At 41.8% G+C, this 22,499-nt stretch overlaps 1 protein-coding gene across 3 annotated transcripts in view; it reads right to left on the bottom strand.

The window, feature by feature from the left end:
* Positions 1-2,792: 2,792 nt before the first annotated feature.
* LOC129819364 (endothelial cell-selective adhesion molecule-like) overlaps positions 2,793-22,499 on the bottom strand; it is a 60,980-nt gene continuing 41,273 nt past the window's right edge. For all 3 annotated transcript variants that reach the window (XM_055875757.1, XM_055875759.1, XM_055875760.1), the window contains 6 exons: positions 13,118-13,263; positions 11,440-11,641; positions 7,802-7,957; positions 6,734-6,856; positions 5,824-5,953; positions 2,793-5,690 (listed from right to left, as the gene is read on the bottom strand). In XM_055875757.1, the coding sequence (XP_055731732.1) occupies positions 5,162-5,690; positions 5,824-5,953; positions 6,734-6,856; positions 7,802-7,957; positions 11,440-11,641; positions 13,118-13,263 (1,286 nt within the window). In that variant the 3' untranslated portion in view covers positions 2,793-5,161. The remainder of the gene's footprint in view (positions 5,691-5,823; positions 5,954-6,733; positions 6,857-7,801; positions 7,958-11,439; positions 11,642-13,117; positions 13,264-22,499) is intronic.

A 22,499-nucleotide genomic window follows, 5' to 3' on the forward strand; every position in this document is an offset into this window, starting at 1 on the left:
GCTATGATATTTGTCACTGACTATTACCAATGTGCTATTGTGAGAATGATTGCTGAAAGACCTCTACCTAAAAATTAATTGCTAATTCATTCCAAAGAGCAAATGAAATGTGACACTTATTTATCATCAATTATGCTTTTAGGCCTATATAGCATTTGCAGTCATCAACAGTTGTTTAAATTGAACCCAGAATTCAACTAAAAATAGACAATACAATAGGCCTAGGGTTTCAAGCTCGTTGATTTCAAATGTAATGATATGTAGTGACATTGAATTGTGTTTGGATGTCAACGCAACCAAATATCAACATTTGAAGGAGATATACTGTATCTTCTGTTTGGATAGTTCCATCTGTGCCACTGACTTAGTTAGCCTATGGCTTTAATTTCAGTTTGTCTACAAATTAATCATTTATGTGTTGGATTCACATCTCCATCTCAACCAAAAATGACTTAGCTTTGGGGGAAGCCTGGCTTCTCTTGGCATCCATGAATGCACCACTGCCTTTCTGTCTTGACTTGAGCTGTGTCTAGTACAGGAGGCTGTTTAGGGGAGGACGGCTCATAAGGGCTGGAATGGAGTAAATGGAATGGTATCAAACACATGGAAACCATATATTTGATGTGATTTGATTTCTTAGGATCCCCATTAGCCGACGCCAATGGTGACAGCTAGTCTTACAGGGGTCCGACATAACAAAAAAGACATTACAGACAAAATACTTTACAATTTACACACAGTACATTTAAAACATGAACATGTAGTGTGTGTGTGTGCACCTATCAGTTACACATACATTTTAGTACCTACAACAAATAGGTCACATGGGGTAGAGGCGTAGTTACGTGAGGTGTAACTTTATTTGTTTTTTGAAACAAGGTTTGCTGTTTACTTGCGCTACATAAGATGGGAGTTCCATGCACTTATGAAGGTATAATACTGTACGTTTCCTTGAATTTGTTCTGGACATGGGGACGGTGAAAAGACCCCTGGTGGCAGGTCTGGTGGCGTGTGTGTGTGTGTGTCAGTGCTGTATGTAAATTGGCTTAACTTGGCTATGCAGACAGTTTTGAATTTCCAACAATGTTTCTTATAAAAACAAGACGTGGAAACGTGTTCAATACCATTTCATTTATTCCGTTCCAAATTAAGGTGCAACCAGCCTCCTGTGATCTCTAGCAACCGCTAGTTGCTCCAGTGCCTTTCCGTTCACCTTCACACTCCTGGGCCAGACTACACTCAATCATAGGACCTACTGAAGGGATGAGTCGTCAATAAAGACTTAAAGGTTGAGACCGAGGCTGTGTCTCTCACATGGGTAGGCAGACCATTCCATAAAAATGGAGCTCTATAGGTGAAAGCCCTGCCTCCAGCTGTTTGCTTAGAAATTCTAGGGTCAATAAGGAGGCCTGCGTCTTGTGACCGTAGCATAAGTGTAGGTATGTACGGCAGGACAAAATCGGAAAGATAGGTAGGAGAAAGCCCATGTAATGCTTCGCAGGTTAGCAGTAAAACCTTGAAATCAGCCCTTGCCTTAACAGGAAGCCAGTTTAGAGAGGCTAGCACGGGAGTAATATGATTAAATATGATCAAAGACAAGAGTAATTATATAAATTTGGTAAAACATCAATTTACTTTAGGGAAAGCCAGCATCTGAACCGTGGACTCGCCCACTTTCCTTTCCAATTTGCAAATGACTGAAACCAGAGATCTGTATATAATCACGAGATGCTCATGTCTGGACAGAAATAGTATGAGATGCCATATTTTTTTTGTCCAGACATCATCAGATACATGGTCTACCCATGCTGAGACAGAGTGGAGCGGTTTCTGTCGCTCCGATGCTTTATATGAGATTTATGAGTGTCGGCACGTATCTCGCTCAAATAAATGATCAACATTTCAATACCTTATTTGGACGGGCAAGGTTTTGGTAGGGCTAAATCCCAACCGTAACACAGGCCTTGGTCGCAGGTTTGTGGAGAACTTCACAATTGCGGTAATAATCTGCGCAGAATGTCATTGAGCACTTGCACCATGTACTTTCATGTAATCTCAACTGCAATGCAGGTAATTTGATGAAGCACAGTGATAACACATTTATCTGTTGCATAAATAAACATCTGACTTCGTATTCTCATTTGAATTTTGCTGCGCTTTAAAATGGTTGAAGGCACAGTGATAGACATTTGGGTGACAACCAAACCAAAACTATGACATTGTTTTTCAATTGGAATTTAGTTCTGCGTTTAGATGGTTGAAAGCATTGCTATAACACATTGAAAATTCAACAAACTTTTGGCTTTCTTTTTGAGTGGGTGAATATAGGTTGTAATGTTATTGCTCAACGTCTCAATCAAATATTACCTAAATATCCACATTGAAATGACTTGGTGTGCCCAGTGAGAAGGATCAGCCTCCCAGACAGATTAGTCCTGGACTAGAAAACTCTTTCCACTGAGGAAACTGGTCCTGAGTGTTACATCCATATACTGCGTGTCTTTCCCCCATTTTTGTATGCAATAATCTTCACAACCCATAGACGGCAGGAGTGAATGCAAACTGCAATGTTATATTTAGGCCACAGGGTGGCGACATCATCAAAACGAGGAATCTAAACAACCTTTTTTCTTAACATAATAATGCACTGATGACAAGTTCATTTAAGATACGGCCCATAATGTCGTAGACCTTCACACATTCATTGTTACTCATCCGGTCTGAGATATTGGTTATTGGATCATACAGGTGTAATGCTTTCTCCAGGTGGTAAAATAAATCAATTATACACCTTTACAACCATTCATCTTTTAATTAAAAATATTGATAGAGTATTTTCAATAGATATATAAGTTGAAGAAACTTAAACACTGTACATAGTTGTCTATGGTTGAGCATATATACATACATTAGCACAACAGCCATCAGTGTGTCTTCTTACGTTCCATTATCAGTTATAACTAATCGATTACTAGTATTTATAAGATGTTCTGTGATATTCAATGTTATCATTTTGTGTTTGTTTTGTAATTCTATCCCTGTATTACATCATGCATATACATTACAGTATCACAAAAGGCCAGTCTTGAACATTGTTTCATATTTTTCCCATCTTTAAAACAGCAAAAGCATTTGCCATTGAATACCACTACACATACAAGTATGTCACATACAACAAAAATTGTCACACATCCTCTGCGATGTTGTGGCTAATCCTTTTTAGCATTTGGCTTTTCTTCCTGTCTGACCTTCTGTGCGCATAAAACAGACATAAGACGGTGTCTTACATCAAATCAAATTTTATTGGTCGCATACACATGTTTAGCAGATGTTATTGCAGGTGTAGCGAAATGCTTGTGTTCCTAGCTCCAACAGTGTCTCTCTGCTCCAGTGTACTGGCAATAGCTATTCTCCAGTGATACAGAGGTTGAGGATAGGCTTAGAAGGAAAACCTACATGCTTCATTTAAGCTGTTCTATTCATTTAACTCCAGCCATTAATATTAACCAGTCCCCGGATTTAAAGTGACACAAACCTCCACTTCATATTTAAAATGGGTAGTCTTGTGTGCCACGCTTTGTTTCTTGGATCTACTACAAGTATCTTGTTCATAACCTAGCGGAACAATATTACCTTGCTACACACAGACATGTCTGAATAGAGCCATCAAGACTAGGGGTAAAAATTGGACAGTAGAGTTTTGCCAAAGTAAATGCTATCAAAAGAAGTCCAGATTGACTCAAGGGTAGTTTGATCAGTGACATAGCCAAAATCACTTTAATTGTTTTATGCCTTGTATCTTTTATGCCTCATATTAGACTCATTTTATGTGACACATTTTGGGTCTATTATCCATTAATATATTTGTCATCAGCTTGGGATGTTGACAAGTTGAAACCTCTTTGGTTTTGTATCCAGTCTGTCACATACGATTCAACGAATAGCCTCAAATACAATCGAAAGAAAAATAGTAAATATCTTATTTACAATTTCCTTGTTTAGAGCAACCAAAAATCATTACAACTCAATGGTGGAACCATATATAACCACTATCTTAGCCGATAAATTCAAATGTAATGTGTCAAATTGTATTTTATACTATAAGCTATTCCTATGCAGTAAAATAGTAATGTTTTAAGCGCTGTGTCTAAAGAGCATTGGCATGAAGTTTTATACAAGGTACATGAAAAGGCAACGATTACCTAGGATTTAGAAAATGTTGCAGAAAATATCATTCTAGTATGCCCAGTCTTTTTTTTAAACTTTCTTAACTGCATGTGGCTAGACAGGTATTCAGCAGTAGTCCACCATATTTGAGAATAAAATTAATAATATATGCAAATTTGGTTTGAAGCACAGGGCGGCAGGTAGCCTAGCGCTTAAAGCGTTCGAATACCCCAGCCAACAAGGTGAAAATCTGTCAATGTGCCCTTGAGCAAGGCACATAACCCTAATTTGCTCCAGGGGTGCAGCACTACTATTGCTGACCCTGTAAAACACATTTCACTGCACCTATCCGTGTATGTGACAATTAAACATATATATTTATATTTGGTCCTAATCTACAGTTGTCATATCGATACAATCTCCGCGTAATGCATAAAGTAAAACATCAGTGGGATCCACGCATTGACTGTTCTTGCTGTAATACACAGGCAACACACACGCATTGACCAGTGGGTGTCATGACATCTTGTCCCCATTTTTAAAGTGATGTCATCGAATGGCCTTCATAGGACGTGGTAGATAGAGTAAATACAACCACGAAAAAAGTTGCATTGGAAAACTTTGTAAAAAATACATTGATTGATAGTACAATAATAATTTAAAAAAAGATACTGCACAAATGTATGAAATCCAGATCTATGCATCCTTAGCATACAAACTGAGTATAAAAAGTGTAAAAAAAAAAGTATTTCCATATACTTAATTAAATAAAACTGCCTTATGTAGCAACACAGTCCATCTCTTTTAAGGTCTTACTAATGATCTCACTGCATTTTGACCGGATCAAATGCCCCAGCTTCTCGAAGGCCAATTCAAGCTTTAATGCTCGAGTTAGACATATCTTAGTGGCATTTGAATCTTTTCCTTTTGAAAATCTACGTGTGTAAGTACAGCGTTGAAGGGTAAAGGGACAATGCACCATGGCAGACTGGCGTTACACCAGCGAGCCAGCCTGGTTCTGAGCTGGCACCATGATGGGCACCCCTCCCATGCGGGAGATGTTGGACGCAGTCACAATAGTGGGCAGAGGTGGTGGGCGCGGGGAAGCAGGTGCTGCCTGGGGCTGCGTGTAGGACTGTGGGTGCTTGGTTCTGGGCATGGGGCTACCGTTGGCACTGGATGCTGCAGAATTAGCCAGTTGAACACGGGGCAGGGGTGTAGCCACGTTGTAGCCGTAGTCCGGCACGGCATGGCCGTGGGTGGATGCTCCGTGGCGTGGTCCAGCGCGGTAGCCAGAGACGCTGCCTGTGGCTGTGATGATGGAGGCTGTGTCAGAGGGAGGGCGTTGGGGATAATGCTGGAGGTGGTGGTTGTGGTGGTGGTGCTGGGACGAGGGCTCCCTCTGGTGGGGCCTGTTGGTAGTGGTGGTGATGGAGGAGAGTGTGCCGTTCTTGGAGACCACGTCCGATCCTGAGCCGGCGCTCTTGGCCCACGAGATGCGCTTGGGCGCCTGAGCGTCCTCCCTGGGGATGAAGAGGGGAAAAAGAGAGGAGGGAAAGAGAGAGGGAGCAAGGGAGAAGGGGTGAGAGACTGGCTGATATGCATTTGGGCACATGAACACATGCAACACAGAAATATTGTGAAAGGGAGTCTAACTTGATGTCGTTGGCCCGTTCCTCTTCATAGTCTCTCTTTCGCCTCAGAAGGTAGACGAGGAAGAGGATGATGAATATGAAGACCAACACAGAGCCCACCGTGGCTCCAGCAATCATCCCTGCATTAGTCGCTAGGGAAACACACATACACATTTGCACTACAGATCTGTGGAATAGTACCTTCACTCTCCAGGGTAAACAACAACTTTAGCCGGATCAAGAGCCTTTGTGGTTGAAACGATAATAAAACTACTGTAGTGTCATGTTTTTGTACATTAGTTCTGTTTTTACATGAACTCTACTCAGCTCTCTTCCCCCAACAGTGCAAGAACAGCAGCCTGTGACTGTTCAGTGTTTTTAAAGGACTAGGCAGAGTTGACTTCTTTGTGGAAGTCTAAAGACACAAAGAACGTACATACAAAAAAGGCTATTAAACCTCATTAAATTTCGATGAATTTATTTAACAGAACAGCATCCCTGCATTGCCTTTTCCACCAAATTGATGTTTCCTTTAAAAAAAAAGAAGCTTTATTGCATCTAATTTAGAGTCTACCAGACCACTTTGAGGAAATAAACTTTAGTGGGTCCTAGATGAGAGAGAGAGATGACTTAGCTACCTAGTGCAGGAATTAACAAAACTATAGATATATAAAAAATAAAAAAAATATTATTTTTTTATAAACGTGAAACGTGCATTACACCCTTTTTAGAGGAATGCACAATTAAGTGAAGGGCAGTGCATCAGTCCCGATTAAAATTCATTCTTAATTACTTGCTCTGGATATCTGCATGCTCTGGTTTTCTAAGCCATTTCACGTACCAGGAGTCAACAATATTAGTATGCACATTTCTCTACACTCTGACTGGTCCATATAGTGTATAGTGAGTCATGTGGGTACTTCAGTACGTACAGGTAATGACCTCCAGGTTGATGTAGCAGCTGTCATTGCCAGCTGTGTTGCTGGCCGTACAAACGTACTTCCCCGACATGCTGCTGCTCAAGTTGCTCAGCTTCAGCGTGCCCGTTTTTTCATCTGTAATGCACGCACACACACACACAGAGAGAGAGAGATATAAACTTATACAGTGTCCATATTAGGACAGCATTGTCAGTCCTACTGAAAGACTGTGGCTGTCCTTATATGGACACCGTGCATTGGTCATATGAAATTCCTCAAATTTAATCCCTACTAACCAGAAAATAAAATGTACCAAACAATGTGGGATATCCATCTAATTATTGCATACCATAAAGGAGAGGAAATAATTGATCTAACTATGGGAACACTGACTATGCGTTTGGAAGAGAGGTTCAAACGAGTGCATTTGAGGAGAGTCAAATGAGGATTCAACCTCATCTGTGCTTTAATCTTGTTCCAAACAGATTAGCCGCTAAATCTCCAAGTCAGAACAGAACAATGACACAGGCATACCAAAAGAAACTCAGATGTGTTTATTCACCATCCTTTTGATTGCCTGCGCCATTTTACATTAAGTGTCCTTAGATACATGGTAGCCACATAATACATATGTAGTGTATTACTAAATACAGATTGAAATAACTCACACAATTGTTATACCTGGATGCGGTTACACATTACCTAGCACCTGTAACTTTAGGACGCATCATGTAAAGTGAGACCTGATTGTCTCAATTCACATTTCACTTTCCAAAACCTCTGGCAAAGTTATACCCTCTGCTTTGTCATTCCATTTGCTTATTGTAGATACAGTACCTTTCTAATCCAGAGCAACTCACATTAGGTGCTTACAACAACTTGGCTGAACTACATACTATTACAGTACTCTCAAAGTTCTTATTCTCATCAAATTGTAGAAATAGAGCACGCTCTAGCTGAAATACAGGACAATTACAATAAATACACTATTTCATAGTAACCCCCGAAAAATTCTTAGAATGTTGGTTAATAAAGCTAGACCACCATGTTCCAGATGTCAGGCAGCAGGTAGTTACTCACTGAGCATGGGAGAGAAGAAGACCTCGGACGGGGGGCTGGTCTTCTTCCACTTGTACATTGGGATGGGCTTTCCTGACTTAGACTTGCAGCTCAGTGTGACGTTGCCCTTCAGAACTGGCTTCCCTGACAGAGAGCACTCTGGGACCGCAGGAGGGACTGAGACAGAGGAGAGAGGTTTAAGAGATAGTTAGTTGACCATTTGTGATGAGATGCTGAGTTAGAGACAGTATTTGAATAACAGATAAAATAATGTTTAGAATTTAGGGTAGTGGCAAACGGACAAACTTTTTTTATTAAGATACATGCAGGAACATGTGTGTACAGGTATGTGGTGTGCATGTACTATATGTACTATATGTGGGTATAACTGCAAGTACAGCACATCTGTAAGTGTGCACCCCTTCCCTTTCTCCACATTTGTTACGTTACAGCCTTATTCTAAAATGGATTAAAAAAAAAAATTAAAGTAATTTTTTTCTTCTCACCAATCTACAGACACAACCCCAAAATCGCAAAGCAAAAAAACAGGTTTTTCGAGAGGACCCACCCAGAAATTCCTTATTTACATACAGTACCGGTCAAAATTTGGACACACCTACTCATTCCAGGGTTTTTCTTTATGCTTTATTTTTGTCTACATTGTAGAATAATAGTGAAGACATCAAACAATGAAATTACACATATGGAATCATGTAGTAACCAATCATGTAGTAAAATATAAAAATATATCAAAATATATTTCATATTTGAGATACTTAAGTAGCCACCCTTTCCCTTGATGACATCTTTGCACATTCTTGGCATTCTTTCAACCAGCTTCATTAGGTAGTCACCTGGAATGCATTTCAATTAGCAGGTGTGCCTTGTTAAAAGTTGATTTGCGGAATTTCTTTCCTTCTTAATGTATTTGAGCCAATCAGTTGTGTTGTGACAAGGTAGGGGTGGTATACAGAAGATAGCCCTACTTGGTAAAAGACCAAGTCCATATTATGGCAATAACAGCTCAAAAAAGCAAAGAGAAATGACAGTCCATCATTACTTTAAGACATCTAGGTCAGTCAATCAGGAAAATCAAGAATTTTGAAAGTTTCTTCAAGTGCAGATGCAAAAACCATCAAGCGCTATGATGAAACTGTCTCTCATGAGGACCACCACAGGAAAGGAAGACCAAGAGTTACCTCTGCTGCAGAGGACAAGTTCATTAGAGTTACCCGCCTCAGAAATTGCAGCCCAAATAAATGCTTACCAGAGTACAATTAACAGATACATCTCAACATCAACTGTTCAGAGGAGACTGTGTGAATCAGGCCTACGTGGTTGAATTGTTGCAAAAAAAACACTACTAAAGGACACCAATAATAAGAAGAGAATTGCTTGGGCCATGAAACATGAGCAATGGACATTAGACCGGTGGAAATCTCTCCTTTGGTCTGATGAGTCTAAATTTGAGATTTTTGTTTCCAACCGCCGTTTCTTTGTGAGACGCAAAGTATGTTAACAGATATTCTCCTCATGTGTGGTTCCCACCGTGAAACATAGGGAAGGAGGTGTGATGGTGCTTTGCTGGTGACACTGTCTGATTTATTTAGAATTCAAGGCCCACTTGGCTACCATAGCATTCAGCAGCAACACGCCATCCCATCTGGTTTGCGCTTAGTGGGACTATCATTTGTTTTTCAACAGGACAATGACCCAAAACACACCCCCAGGCTGAGTAAGGGCTATTTGACCAAGGAGGAGAGTTACAGAGTGCTGCATCAGATGACCTGGCCTCCACAATCACCCAACCTCAAACCAATTGAGATGGTTTGGGATAAGATGGATCGCAGAGTGAAGGAAAAGCAGCCAACAAGTGCTTAACATTTGTGAGAACTCCATTACTGTTGGAAAAGCATGAACTGGTTGAGAGAATGCAAAGTGTCTGGAAATATATTTTGGTTACTACATGATTCCAAATGTGTTATTTCATAGTTTTGATGTCTTCACTATTATTCTACAATCTACAATTAGTCAAAATAAAGAAAGAAATGTTGAATGAGTAGGTGTGTCCAAACTTTTGACTGGTACTGTAAGTATTCAGACACCGCTATGAAACTCAAAATTGAGCTCAGGTGCATCCTGTTTCCATTGATCATTCTTGAGATGTTTCTAAAACTTGGAGTCCACCTTTGGTTAATTAAATTGATTGGGCATGATTTGGAAAGGCACACACCTGTCTATATAAGGTCCCACAGTTGACTGTGCATGTCAAAGTAAAAACCACACCATGAGGTCGAAAGAATTGTCTGTAGAGCTCTGAGACAGGATTGTGTAGAGGCACCGATCTGGGGAAGGGTACCAAGAAAATGTCTGCAGCATTGAATGTCCCCAAGAACAAAGTGCCCTCCATCATTCTTAAATGGAAGAAGCTTGTAACCACCAAGACTATTCCTACAGCTGGCCGCCCGGCCAAACTGAGCAATCGGGAGAGAAGGGCCTTGGTCAGGGAGGTGACCAAGAACCCGGTGGTGACTGACAGAGCTCCAGAGTTCGTCTGTGGAGATGGGAGAACTTTCCAGAATTACAACCATCCCTGCAGCACTCCACCAATCAGGCCATTATGGTATAGTGGCCAGACGGAACCCACTCCTCAGTAAAAGGTACAACAGCCTGCTTTGAGTTTGCCAGAAAGCACTTAAAATACTCTGACCATGAGAAACAAGATTCTCTGGTCTGATGAAACCAAAATGTAAATCTTTGGCCTGAATTCCAAGCGTCACATCTGGAGGAAACCTGGCACCATCCCTACGGTGAAGCATGGTGGTGGATGCATCGTCCTAAGTGGATGTTTTTCAGTGGCAGGGACTGGGAGACTAGTCAGGATAGAGAGAAAGATGAACGGAGCAAAGTACAGAGGGATCGTTGATGAAGTCCTGAGCACTCTGGAGCAGGTTCTCAGACTGACGTCCTGTTGGAAGGTGAACCGTCACAACAACCCTAAGCACACAGCCAAGACAATGCAGGAGTGGCTTTGGGACAAGTCTCTGAATGTCTTGGAGTGGCCCGGCCCTTTGGCAGCGATTACAGCCACAAGTCTTCTTGGGTATGATGCTACAAGCTTGGTACACCTCTATTTGGGGAGTTTATCCCATTCTTCGCTCACAGAACCTTATCGAACATCTCTGGAGACCTGAAAAAATCTGTGCAGCGACACTTCCCATTCAACCTGACAGAGCTTGAGAGGATGTGCAGAGAAGAATGGGAGATACTCCCCAAATACAGGTGTGCCAAGCTTGTAGCGTCATACTCAAGGCTGTAATCGCTGCTGTAAGGTGCTTCAACAAAGTACTGAGTAAAGGGTCTGAATACTTAATGAAATATCACATTTACATATTTCGCAAAAAAGTTTTAAAAAAAAAACAGTTTTTACTATGTCATTATGGGGTATTGTGTGTAGATTGATGATGTTTTTATTTAATCAATTTTAGAATAAGGCTGTAACGTAACAAAATGCAGAAAAAGTACAACGGTCTGAATACTTTCAGAATGCATTGTATGTACATGATTGCCTCATTCTACATATACAGCTCTTATAAAGAATACACAGATGGCATGCTGTATGACTACATGAACTACGTAAGGGGTCTCCTTGTCCTTACCATTGACGTTGAGGCTAAGTTCTCCAGTCAGGCCCTGGGCCCCGGGGATGATGACCTGGCAGAGGTAGCGTCCTGAGTCCGACTCCTGCGTGTTGTTGATGTACAGGGACAGGTTGGCCGAGGGCATGGTGGCCGTGAAGCCCACGCGCTCCCCGAACTGGGGGCTGCCAAAACTGATCGAGTCTGGGGTGTACGAGATGATCTGTGTGGGGTGGATGGTGGGGACAAGAGCCATGAAGATTGTTGCAAAGCTCCCTCGAAAATCCTGTCCTTTTCTTAATTTTACACCATCTGCCATTAACAAGATGTTCTCTTAGCTGATGTTATGTTCTTAATAGAGCCATGAAAAGTACATTGAGTAGGAATATAATTAGAGTACTTTAAAATATGACAAAAAGATTAGAAGATAATAACAAAACCACATTCTTTCAAATCATATAGACCTTTATGCAAACAAGGCCTTTGGAGCTAAAGACTAACGGGCCAATTCAGAGTTGAGATAAGGGTTCTCTAGTTATGTCAGACTACCACCCCATGACTGGGCCTTTAGCCAAAGCAGCTTGCCATCTCAAGGCCAACAACTGCCCTCTCCCAATCAACTGCTGGTGAATGCTACTGTAGTGGACTTTTTGTGTTTGTTTGATCCCCTTTGGGACTTGGTCCGTCTGTATACTATGGTAGGATAATCTGGAATAAGCAAACATACAGAATAAACCCACATAGGTCATTAGATAACATTGTCTGTGGATGTAAGTTTTGGGGAAGAATTCAGATGACAGTTATGGCCCACTGCTCACTTTCGCCAGCTTAATATGTTTTGTAAAGGGTTAAACCCAACCTAACCCCAAAATCACAACTCTGTTCAGTGGCCTTTCTAGGGAGTTTTTCCTAGCCACCGTGCTTCTACACCTGCATTGCTTGCTGTTTGGGGTTTTAGGCTGGGTTTCTGTACAGCACTTTGAGATATCAGCTGATGTAAGAAGGGCTATATAAATACATTTGATTTGATTAGCATTGTTTCACTTGATGGCCTAATTTTCAGAAATGTTACATTTATGCATTTTCAAGCAAGGGTAAAACACAGTGAATAGATGGAGTGTTAAGCCTTTTATTTGATTCATTTAGGAGATTTTCCAAAGGAAGAGCTTTACCAGATTAACAGTATAACAGCAGTCAAACATCCTTCATGATAATAATCCTCCACGTTACAGCCACAGATGGCCAAGCAAGTCAGATTTTCAGTTTTCATTGGAAGATTTTGAGCAAAAACTGCACAGACCATAAACATATTTTTCTGAATAATCAGACAAATGATGTGAAGTATCACAGAAGTCAGAGTTTAACATTAAAACAAAACCTAACAAAATAGAATACATTCATCATTTCAAGTTGACTTAAAAAAAGGCAATATTACAGATGAGTTAAATTTTTACACCAAAAAACCTTTCCATGTACAAAGTACTTCTGACAAGGAAGTATGTAACTGGTATACAGAGCTAACGCAGGTACCTTTTATTGTAGACTTATGATGTCACAGCAAATATGCCTTTGCCTTAATGTTTGGTGCAAAAGTTCAAGTTACTGTACGTATCAAGTGAGGACAGCCCTTAAATCGTCAGACGATCAGCACAGATGCTAGAGGCACCACACAACAAAACAGATGCTGAAACACACTCACCAGTTGGGTGTTATTGGCCACAAAGTTCCAGAGAACGGTGTTCTTGCCAGTGATGGAGCTGGGGCTATACCAGGCCTGCAGCACCACTTTCTGACCCTCGATCACTTCCATGGTCCTCTGCGGCATCTGGATCTGGGCCAGCACACCTGGAGTTGGGAGAGGGGTACTTTACTTATACTTTGGATATCACTTTTCAACAAAGATTTATAGAAAATACTTATATTATACATAAACATACATGCATACAGTTGAAGTCAGAAGTGTACATACAACTTAGCCAAATACATTTAAACTCAGTTTCACAATTCCTGACATTTAATCCTAGTAAAAATTCCCTGTCTTAGGTCAGTTAGGATCACCACTATTTTAAGGTGAAATGTCAGAATAATAGTAGAGAAAGATTTATTTCAGCTTTTATTTCTTTCATCACATTCCCAGTGGATCAGACGTTTACATACACTCAATTAGTATTTGGTAGCAATTTGGTAACATTGCCTTCAAATTGTTCAACTTCGGTCAAACGTTTGGGGTAGCCCATTCCTCCTGACAGAGCTGGTGTATCTGAGTCAGGTTTGTAGGCCTCCTTGCTCGCACACACTTTTCAAATCTGCCCACAAATTGGGTTTGAGGTCAGGGCTGTGATGGCCAATCTAATACCTTGACTTTGTTGTCCTTAAGCCATTTTGCCACAACTTTGGAAGTATGCTTGGGGTCATTGTCCATTTGGAAGACCCATTTGCAACCAAGCTTTAACTTCCTGACTGATGTCTTGAGATGTTGCTTCAATATATCCACATAATGTTCCATCCTCATGATGTCATCTATTTTGTGAAGTGCACCAGTCCCTCCTGCAGCATCTTCACAAGGTCCTTTGCTGTTGTTCTGGGATTGATTTGCACTTTTCGCACCAAAGTACGTTCATCTCTAGGAGACAGAACGCGTCTCCTTCCCGAGCGGTATGACGGCTGCGTGATCCCATGGTGTTTACACTTGCGTACTATTGTTTGTACAGATGAACATGGTACCTTCAGGCGTTTGGAAATTGCTCCCAAGGATGAGCCAGACTTGTGGTCTACCATTGTTTTCTGAGGTCTTGGCTGATTTCTTTTTACTTTCCCATGATGTCAAGCAAAGAGGCACTGAGTTTGAAGGTAGGCCTTGAAATACATCCACAGGTACACCTCCAATTGACTCAAATGATGCCAATTAGCCTATCAAAAGCTTCTAAAGCTATGACAATTTTCTGTAATTTTCCTAGTTGTTTAAAGGCACAGTCAACTTAGTGTATGTACATTTCTGACCCACTGGAATTGTGATAGTGAATTATAAGTAAAATAATCTATCTGTAAACAATTGTTGGAAAAATTACTTGTGTCATGCAAAGTAGATGTCCTAATCGACTTGCCAAAACTGTGGTTTGTCAACAACAAATTGGTGCAGTGGTTGAAAAATGAGTTTTATTGACTCCAACCTAAGTGTATGTAAACTTCAGACTTCAACTGTGTGTGTGTATATATACACTGCTCAAAAAAGTAAAGGGAACACTTAAACAACACAATGTAACTTCAAGTCAATCACACTTCTGTGAAATCAAACTGTCCACTTAGGAAGCAACACTGATTGACAATAAATTTCACGTGCTGTTGTGCAAATGGAATAGACAAAAGGTGGAAATTATAAGCAATTAGCAAGACACCCCCAATAAAGGAGAGGTTCTGCAGGTGGTGACCACAGACCACTTCTCAGTTCCTATGCTTCCTGGCTGATGTTTTGGTCACTTTTGAATGCTGGCGGTGCTTTCACTCTAGTGGTAGCATGAGACGGAGTCTACAACCCACACAAGTGGCTCAGGTAGTGCAGCTCATCCAGGATGGCACATCAATGCGAGCTGTGGCAAGAAGGTTTGCTGTGTCTGTCAGCGTAGTGTCCAGAGCATTGAGACGCTAACAGGAGACAGGCCAGTACATCAGGAGACGTGGAGGAGGCCGTAAGAGGGCAACAACCCAGCAGCAGGACCGCTACCTCCGCCTTTGTGCAAGGAGGTGCAGGAGGAGCACTGACAGAGCCCTGCAAAATGACCTCCAGCAGGCCACAAATGTGCATGTGTCTGCTCAAACGGTCAGAAACAGACTCCATGAGGGTGGTATGAGGGCCCGACGTCCACAGGTGGGGGTTGTGCTTACAGCCCAACACCGTGCAGGACGTTTGGCATTTGCCAGAGAACACCAAGATTGGCAAATTCGCCACTGGCACCCTGTGCTCTTCACAGATGAAAGCAGGTTCACACTGAGCACGTGACAGACGTGACAGAGTCTGGAGACGCCGTGGAGAACGTTCTGCTGCCTGCAACATCCTCCAGCATGACCGGTTTGGCGGTGGGTCAGTCATGGTGTGGGGTGGCATTTCTTTGGGGGGCCGCACAGCCCTCCATGTGCTCGCCAGAGGTAGCCTGGCTGCCATTAGGTACCGAGATGAGATCCTCAGACCCCTTGTGAGACCATATGCTGGTGCGGTTGGCACTGGGTTCCTCCTAATGCAAGACAATGCTGGACCTCATGTGGCTGGAGTGTGTCAGCAGTTCCTGCGAGAGGAAGGCATTGATGCTATGGACTGGCCTGCCCACTCCCCAGACCTGAATCCAATTGAGCACATCTGGGACATCATGTCTCGCTCCATCCATCAACGCCACGTTGCACCACAGACTGTCTAGGAGTTGGTGGATGCTTTAGTCCAGGTCTGGGAGGAGATCCACCAGGAGACCATCCGCCACCTCATCAGGAGCATGCCCAGGCGTTGTAGGGAGGTCATACAGGCACGTGGAGGCCACACACACTACTGAGCCTCATTTTGACTTGTTTTAAGGACATTACATCAAAGTTGGATCAGCCTGTAGTGTGGTTGTCCACTTTAATTTTGAGTGTGACTCCAAATCCAGACCTCCATGGGTTGATAAATTTGATTTCTATTGATAATTTGTGTGATTGTTGTCAGCACATTCAACTATGTAAAGAAAAAAGTATTTAATAAGAATAGTTTATTCATTCAGATCTAGGAAGTGTTATTTTAGTGTTCCCTTTATTTTTTTTGAGCAGTATATATATATATATATATATATATATATATATATATATATATATATATATATATATATATATATATATATATATATATATATATATATATATATATATATATAAATAAATAAGCTGGACAACATCTTTAAAGGACCCACCCCCAGAGGAAGTTGCCGCCACAATTTTGATGTAATTTCCTGTCCTAGAAAGGCAATGCACTTGTAGGTTCCACCTCCAAAGAATATCGATGACTACTTATACATATTCATGAATTGGGTGTGTGAATTTCCATGTGGAGTTGATAAACAACAAATCGGGCACTGACAGCTGTCAGTGTAGCTAGCATGCTAACCTTACCGACCTACCTAGATCTTGCTAACCTTACCGACCTACCTAGATCTTGCTAACCTTATCTAGCTAGCTAATGTTATTTGTTGTTGCTGTTGTTTTTTTACACCGTATTCAAAACATTAGCCAGATTGCTCTATGACTGGTTCCGGAGATGGATTTGTCATAAGCATTGATTTATGGAAAACTTTGCCATAAATGGAAACCACCAGCCTCTCTTTGACTTCGCCCTCTTTTGTCAACTCCAACGTTTTGCCATCTTCCATAAATTGCAGACAGGAATCAGCCATAGAAATAGTTAAAAAGAATAAGCTGATGCTCCAGTAATATGGGTAACTATTGAAAGATACAATGTAGAAAAACGCATATCTCCAGTACAGTCGTGGCCAAAAGTTTTGAGAATGACAAATTTTCACAGTCTGCTGCCTCAGTTTGTATGATGGCAATTTTCATATACTCCAGAATGTTATGAAGAGTGATCAGATGAATTGCAATTAATTGCAAAGTCCCTCTTTGCCATGCAAAAAAACATTTCCTCTGCATTTCAGCCCTGCCACAAAAGGACCAGCTGACATGTCAGTGATTCTCTCGTTAATACAGGTGTAAGTGTTGACGAGGACAAGGCTAGAGATCACTCTGTCATGCTGATTGAGTTTGAATAACAGACTGGAAGCTTCAAAAGCAGGGTGGTGCTTGGAATCAAGCAGGGTGGTGCTTGGAATCATTGTTCTTCCTCTGTTAAACATGGTTACCTGCAAGGAAACACGTGCCGTCATCATTGCTTTGCACATAAAGGGCTTCACAGGTAAGGATATTGCTGCCAGTAAGATTGCACCTAAATCAACCATTTATCGGATCATCAAAAACTTCAAGGAGAGCGGTTCAATTGTTGTGACGAAGGCTTCAGGGCGCCCAAGAAAGTCCAGCAAGCGCCAGAACCGTCTCCTAAAGTTGATTCAGCTGCAAGATTGGGGAACCACCAGTACAGAGCTTGCTCAGGAATGGCAGTAGGCAGGTGTGAGTGCATCTGCACACACAGTGAGGAGATGACTTTTGGAGGATGGCCTGGTGTCAAGAAGAGCAGCAAAGAAGCCACTTCTCTCCAGGAAAAACAATCAGGGACAGACTGATATTCTGCAAAAGGTACAGGGATTGGACTGCTGAGGACTGGGGTAAAGTCATTTTCTTTTATGAATCCCCTTTCTGATTGTTTGGGCATCCGGAAAAAAAGTTTGTCTGGAGAAGACAAGGTGAGTGCTACCATCAGTCCTGTGTCATGCCAACAGTAAAGCATCCTGAGACCATTCATGTGTGGGGTTGCTTCTCAGCCAAGGGAGTGGGCTCACTCACAATTTTGCCTAAGAACACAGCCATGAATAAATAATGGTACCAACACATCCTCCGAGAGCAACTTCTCCCAACCATCCAGGAACAGTTTGGTGATGAACAATGCCTTTTCCAGCATGATGGAGCACCTTGCCATACGGCAAAAGTGATAACTAAGTGGCTCGGGAAACAAAACATCAATATTTTGTGTCCATGGCCAGGAAACTCCCCAGACCTTATCCCATTGAGAACTTGTGGTCAATCCTCAAGAGGCGGGTGGGCTGATGATGGGCTGCCATCAGTCAGGATGTGACCCAGAAGTTAATTGACAGCATGCCAGGACGGATTGCAGAGGTCTTGAAAAAGAAGGGTATACTGACTCTTTGCATGAACTTCATGTAATTGTCAATAAAAGCCTTTGACACTTATGAACTGCTTGTAATTATTATTCAGTATTCCGTAGTAACATCTGACAAAAATATCTAAAGACATTGAAGCAGCAAACTTTGTTGGAAATTAATATTTGTGTCATTCTCAAAACTTAAATGGACACATGCATCCTTTGGTAGGTAGGCTGCTGGCAGGCTGAGGCTGAGGTACAGCAAAGCCAAGTCAGCCTATGCTCATGGTTTTCACAGGGGAAGTGAAAAGATAGGCTACAATGACTTTGCTCATGATCATTAACACTGCAAATGACATACAACTATAAGTTCCTTGAATTTCCTTCACAGGTGCGTTTCATTATCTGAAGACACTTCTAGCTAACATTACACAAATCAAAGCAGCGGGTTTGTGGTCAAAACCATTCATCTTGGGGCGACGGGGGAAGCGGGTTTGCAAAATGCTATCATGTCACAATTATACTCTTAAAACAGACAAGCTAAAAAATGTGAAAATTGTCAACTTATCCAATGGATTATCTGATCAAGCTGATCCTAACTGTTAGAGACCAATTTCTATTTTGCCCTGTATATGAAAAGTGTTGGAAAACTAGTCAATAATCAACTGACTGGTTTTCTTGATGTCAATAGTATTCTCTCTGGTATGCAATCTGTTTTCCACTCAGGTTATGGATGTGTCACTGCATGGTCCTAAATGATGTCACCATTGCCCTTGATTCTAAGCAATGTGGTGCTGCCATTTTTATTGACTTGGTCAAAGCTTTTGATTTGGTAGACCACTCTATTCTTGTGGGCCGGCTAAGGAGTATTGGTGTCTGAAAGGTCTTTGGCCTGGTTTGCTAACTCTCTCAAAGAGTGCAGTGTATGAAGTCCTTACATCTGCTGTCTCAGCCACTGCCTGTCACCAAGGGAGTACCCCAAGGCTCAAATCCTAGGCACCACGCTCTTCTCAATTTACATCAACATACACTGCTCAAAAAAATAAAGGGAACACTTAAACAACACAATGTAACTCAAAGTCAATCAAACTTCTGTGAAATCAAACTGTCCACTTAGGAAGCAACACTGATTGACAATACATTTCACATGCTGTTGTGCAAATGGAATAGACAAAAGGTAGAAATTATAGGCAATTAGCAAGACACCCCCCAAAACAGGAGTGATTCTGCAGGTGGTGACCACAGACCACTTCTCAGTTCCTATGCTTCCTGGCTGATGTTTTAGTCACTTTTGAACGCTGGCGGTGCTCTCACTCTAGTGGTAGCATGATACGGAGTCTACAACCCACACAAGTGGCTCAGGTAGTGCAGTTCATTCAGGATGGCACATCAATGCGAACTGTGGCAAAAAGGTTTGCTGTGTCTGTCAGCGTAGTGTCCAGAGCATGCAGGCGCTACCAGGAGACAGGCCAGTACATCAGGAGACGTGGAGGAGGCCGTAGGAGGGCAACAACCCAGCAGCAGGACCGCTACCTCCGCCTTTGTGCAAGGAGGTGCACTGCCAGCGCCCTGCAAAATGACCTCCAGCAGGCCACAAATGTGCATGTGTCTGCTCAAACGGTCAGAAACAGACTCCATGAGGGTGGTATGAGGGCCCGACGTCCACAGGTGGGGGTTGTGCTTACCACCGTGCAGGACGTTTGGCATTTGCCAGAGAACACCAAGATTGGCAAATTCGCCACTGGCGCCCTGTGCTCTTCACAGATGAAAGCAGGTTCACACTGAGCACATGTGACAGACGTGACAGAGTCTGGAGACGCCGTGGAGAACGTTCTGCTGCCTGCAACATCCTCCAGCATGACCGGTTTGGCGATGGGTCAGTCATGGTGTGGGGTGGCATTTCTTTGTGGGGCCGCACAGCCCTCCATGTGCTCGCCAGAGGTAGCCTGACTGCCATTAGGTACCGAGATGAGATCCTCAGACCCCTTGTGAGACCATATGCTGACACATGCACATTTGTGGCCTGCTGGAGGTCATTTTGTAGCTGTTTTTGTAGCTGTTTTTGATTAATAAACAAAACCCTGCTGGTGGGTGCTAACATTCAAATAAAACAGCCCTGAAACAAAACATAAGCTGAAAATAATTTGTATGTCATATCATGGGAAAAGACACCACATTCATACAGATTTGCACAAAGTGGGCAGTTCAGATTAGTCACGTCAAGCCCAAATATATCATACTTTGACAAAAACGATGACTTATTGACTTAAATCGTCGTGCAACATCATGAGTAACCTCTGGTCATCATCGTTCAGCTCGAAGGCTAGTGGATTTCTACTGGTGCAGGTGTTTATGGAAACTGTCTGAGTGTGGTTGTGACTATCTGGCTGAATAGATTGCAAAATGCATGGAGCCTTAATCAAAACCAGTTGAGTGTTTCCGGTAGAAAGGGAAAATGCACTTTGTCGTCAGTGTAACACTCGTCACCCTTCAAGAAATGATCCTCCTACTTCATGATATCTCACATGCTGTAAAAATGTAAAAAAGACCATGCTTAGTAAGCCAACACAGGGAATTCATTTGCAAACGAAATACTTACTCTTTCACTCCCAGAGCTATTGGAACCAATGATAAATAATCACAGGTCTTGCCAACAACAGATCATTGCCACAACCACTTTGCGCACAATACATAACACCATAAAACAATTGTTCCTACCAACCAAAGACGGGAAGATATCCAAACAGGCAAGCACTTTTCTTCATAACTCTTCATGACCACATGCTCTTCATTACCACAAACACAGTCCTAGACGGTTACTTGGTCCCAATAAGTCACAGCGACTGACACACAGAGCCCCCCCAAAAATACATCTTATGATGTCATTGAAGCAGAGGGGTAGAAATGGACTCCAGACAGCACTCCAGTTGAAAGTGGATCAACTGTAAAATAAAATAAACTTGTGAATGAAAATGAAATAAAGAAAGTGGATGAATCTCTACCCGTCTGGTTTGCCAGCTTGGTCACTTAGGGCACTCCCCACCCACCCACACTATCCACTCAGGCACTTCTATTCCCTCCTTTATCCACAGCTAATCGTCTTTACCATTATTATTCTATGTTCCATTGAGCTTTGGGAATTACACAAACCTCATCATGGCATAAAGCAATATAGCTAGCATAGGATCTTAACCCCTTACATTCCAGCTTTGGAGGTAGCCGAGCGGAGGGATTTCTTACAGAGCAGTTTACTAAACATTGAGAATAGCGGTAGCTATATGCAGTGGTTGATATACTGTATTATGCTCTCCTGGCAAATCTCTGAATTCAGAGAGTTAAGTCACAATGTTTAATCGCTAAAGAGGATGGGTGGCTAGCTGTCTCAATTCCTGGAATGTTCAATAAATTACCTGGTTTTCCCTAAATGTTTTATTTTTTTTATTTATCCGTTATTTTACAAGGTAAGTTGACTGAGAACACGTTCTCATTTACAGCAACGAACTGGGGGTCCAAATCCCCAAATCCCGGTTGGGTTGGAGGATTAGTGGAATCAGGAGGGAATAAGAAAAAGTCTGGAATCCTCCAAGCAGGTTTTCTGGAAAACCAGGGAATGTATCGAAAGTTCCAGGAATTTTTCAGCCCTACTCAGTCTCCAGCTGGTTTAGGTTATATAGGTTATGTTGCTTTATGTAAGGGATAATCAACGAGGGGCTATGCGTTCTATGGAAAATAATGAATTACTTTATTATTAAAGAGATTATTATTTCCCAGAGAATGCATACAGCCTTGAGTTGATTGTCCCTTTCATACCATGGCTATAATGTTTCACATTTGCCACTAGAAATGTGTTTATTGCAGGTAGAAATGTGTTCAACATCCATCTACAGAAGTAGCTAGCAAGTTTCTAGATAGCTACAGTAGTTGCATTGGTAAACAAACAGACTTGCTAGTTTAGCTAACCAAACTTTCAGCTTGCTATTACAAAAGTCGAATTCAACAATGCCAATTTCAATGCCAATTTCAATTCAACTTTTGCTTTCAAAAGCGGCTCAAACATCGAACATGTAAGAATTAATTAAAGCCATTGAATTCTAAAATGCTGTGCGTTACAGGGAATTATACAACAGGTGTGTCTAATCCGGAATGCTGATGGTTATACCGCATTCCAGCCAGTGTCTATTCCACAAGTTACCACCTGCTAAATCTATGACGTTAAAATGTCTATTTAATCTGTTCCATCAGACTGTGCAATCCACTGTCTCATCAGCCCAGCCAGGCAATTTGTAAACTTGAT

This window comes from Salvelinus fontinalis, chromosome 2 (assembly GCF_029448725.1).
Source record: "Salvelinus fontinalis isolate EN_2023a chromosome 2, ASM2944872v1, whole genome shotgun sequence".
NCBI lineage: Eukaryota > Metazoa > Chordata > Actinopteri > Salmoniformes > Salmonidae > Salvelinus > Salvelinus fontinalis.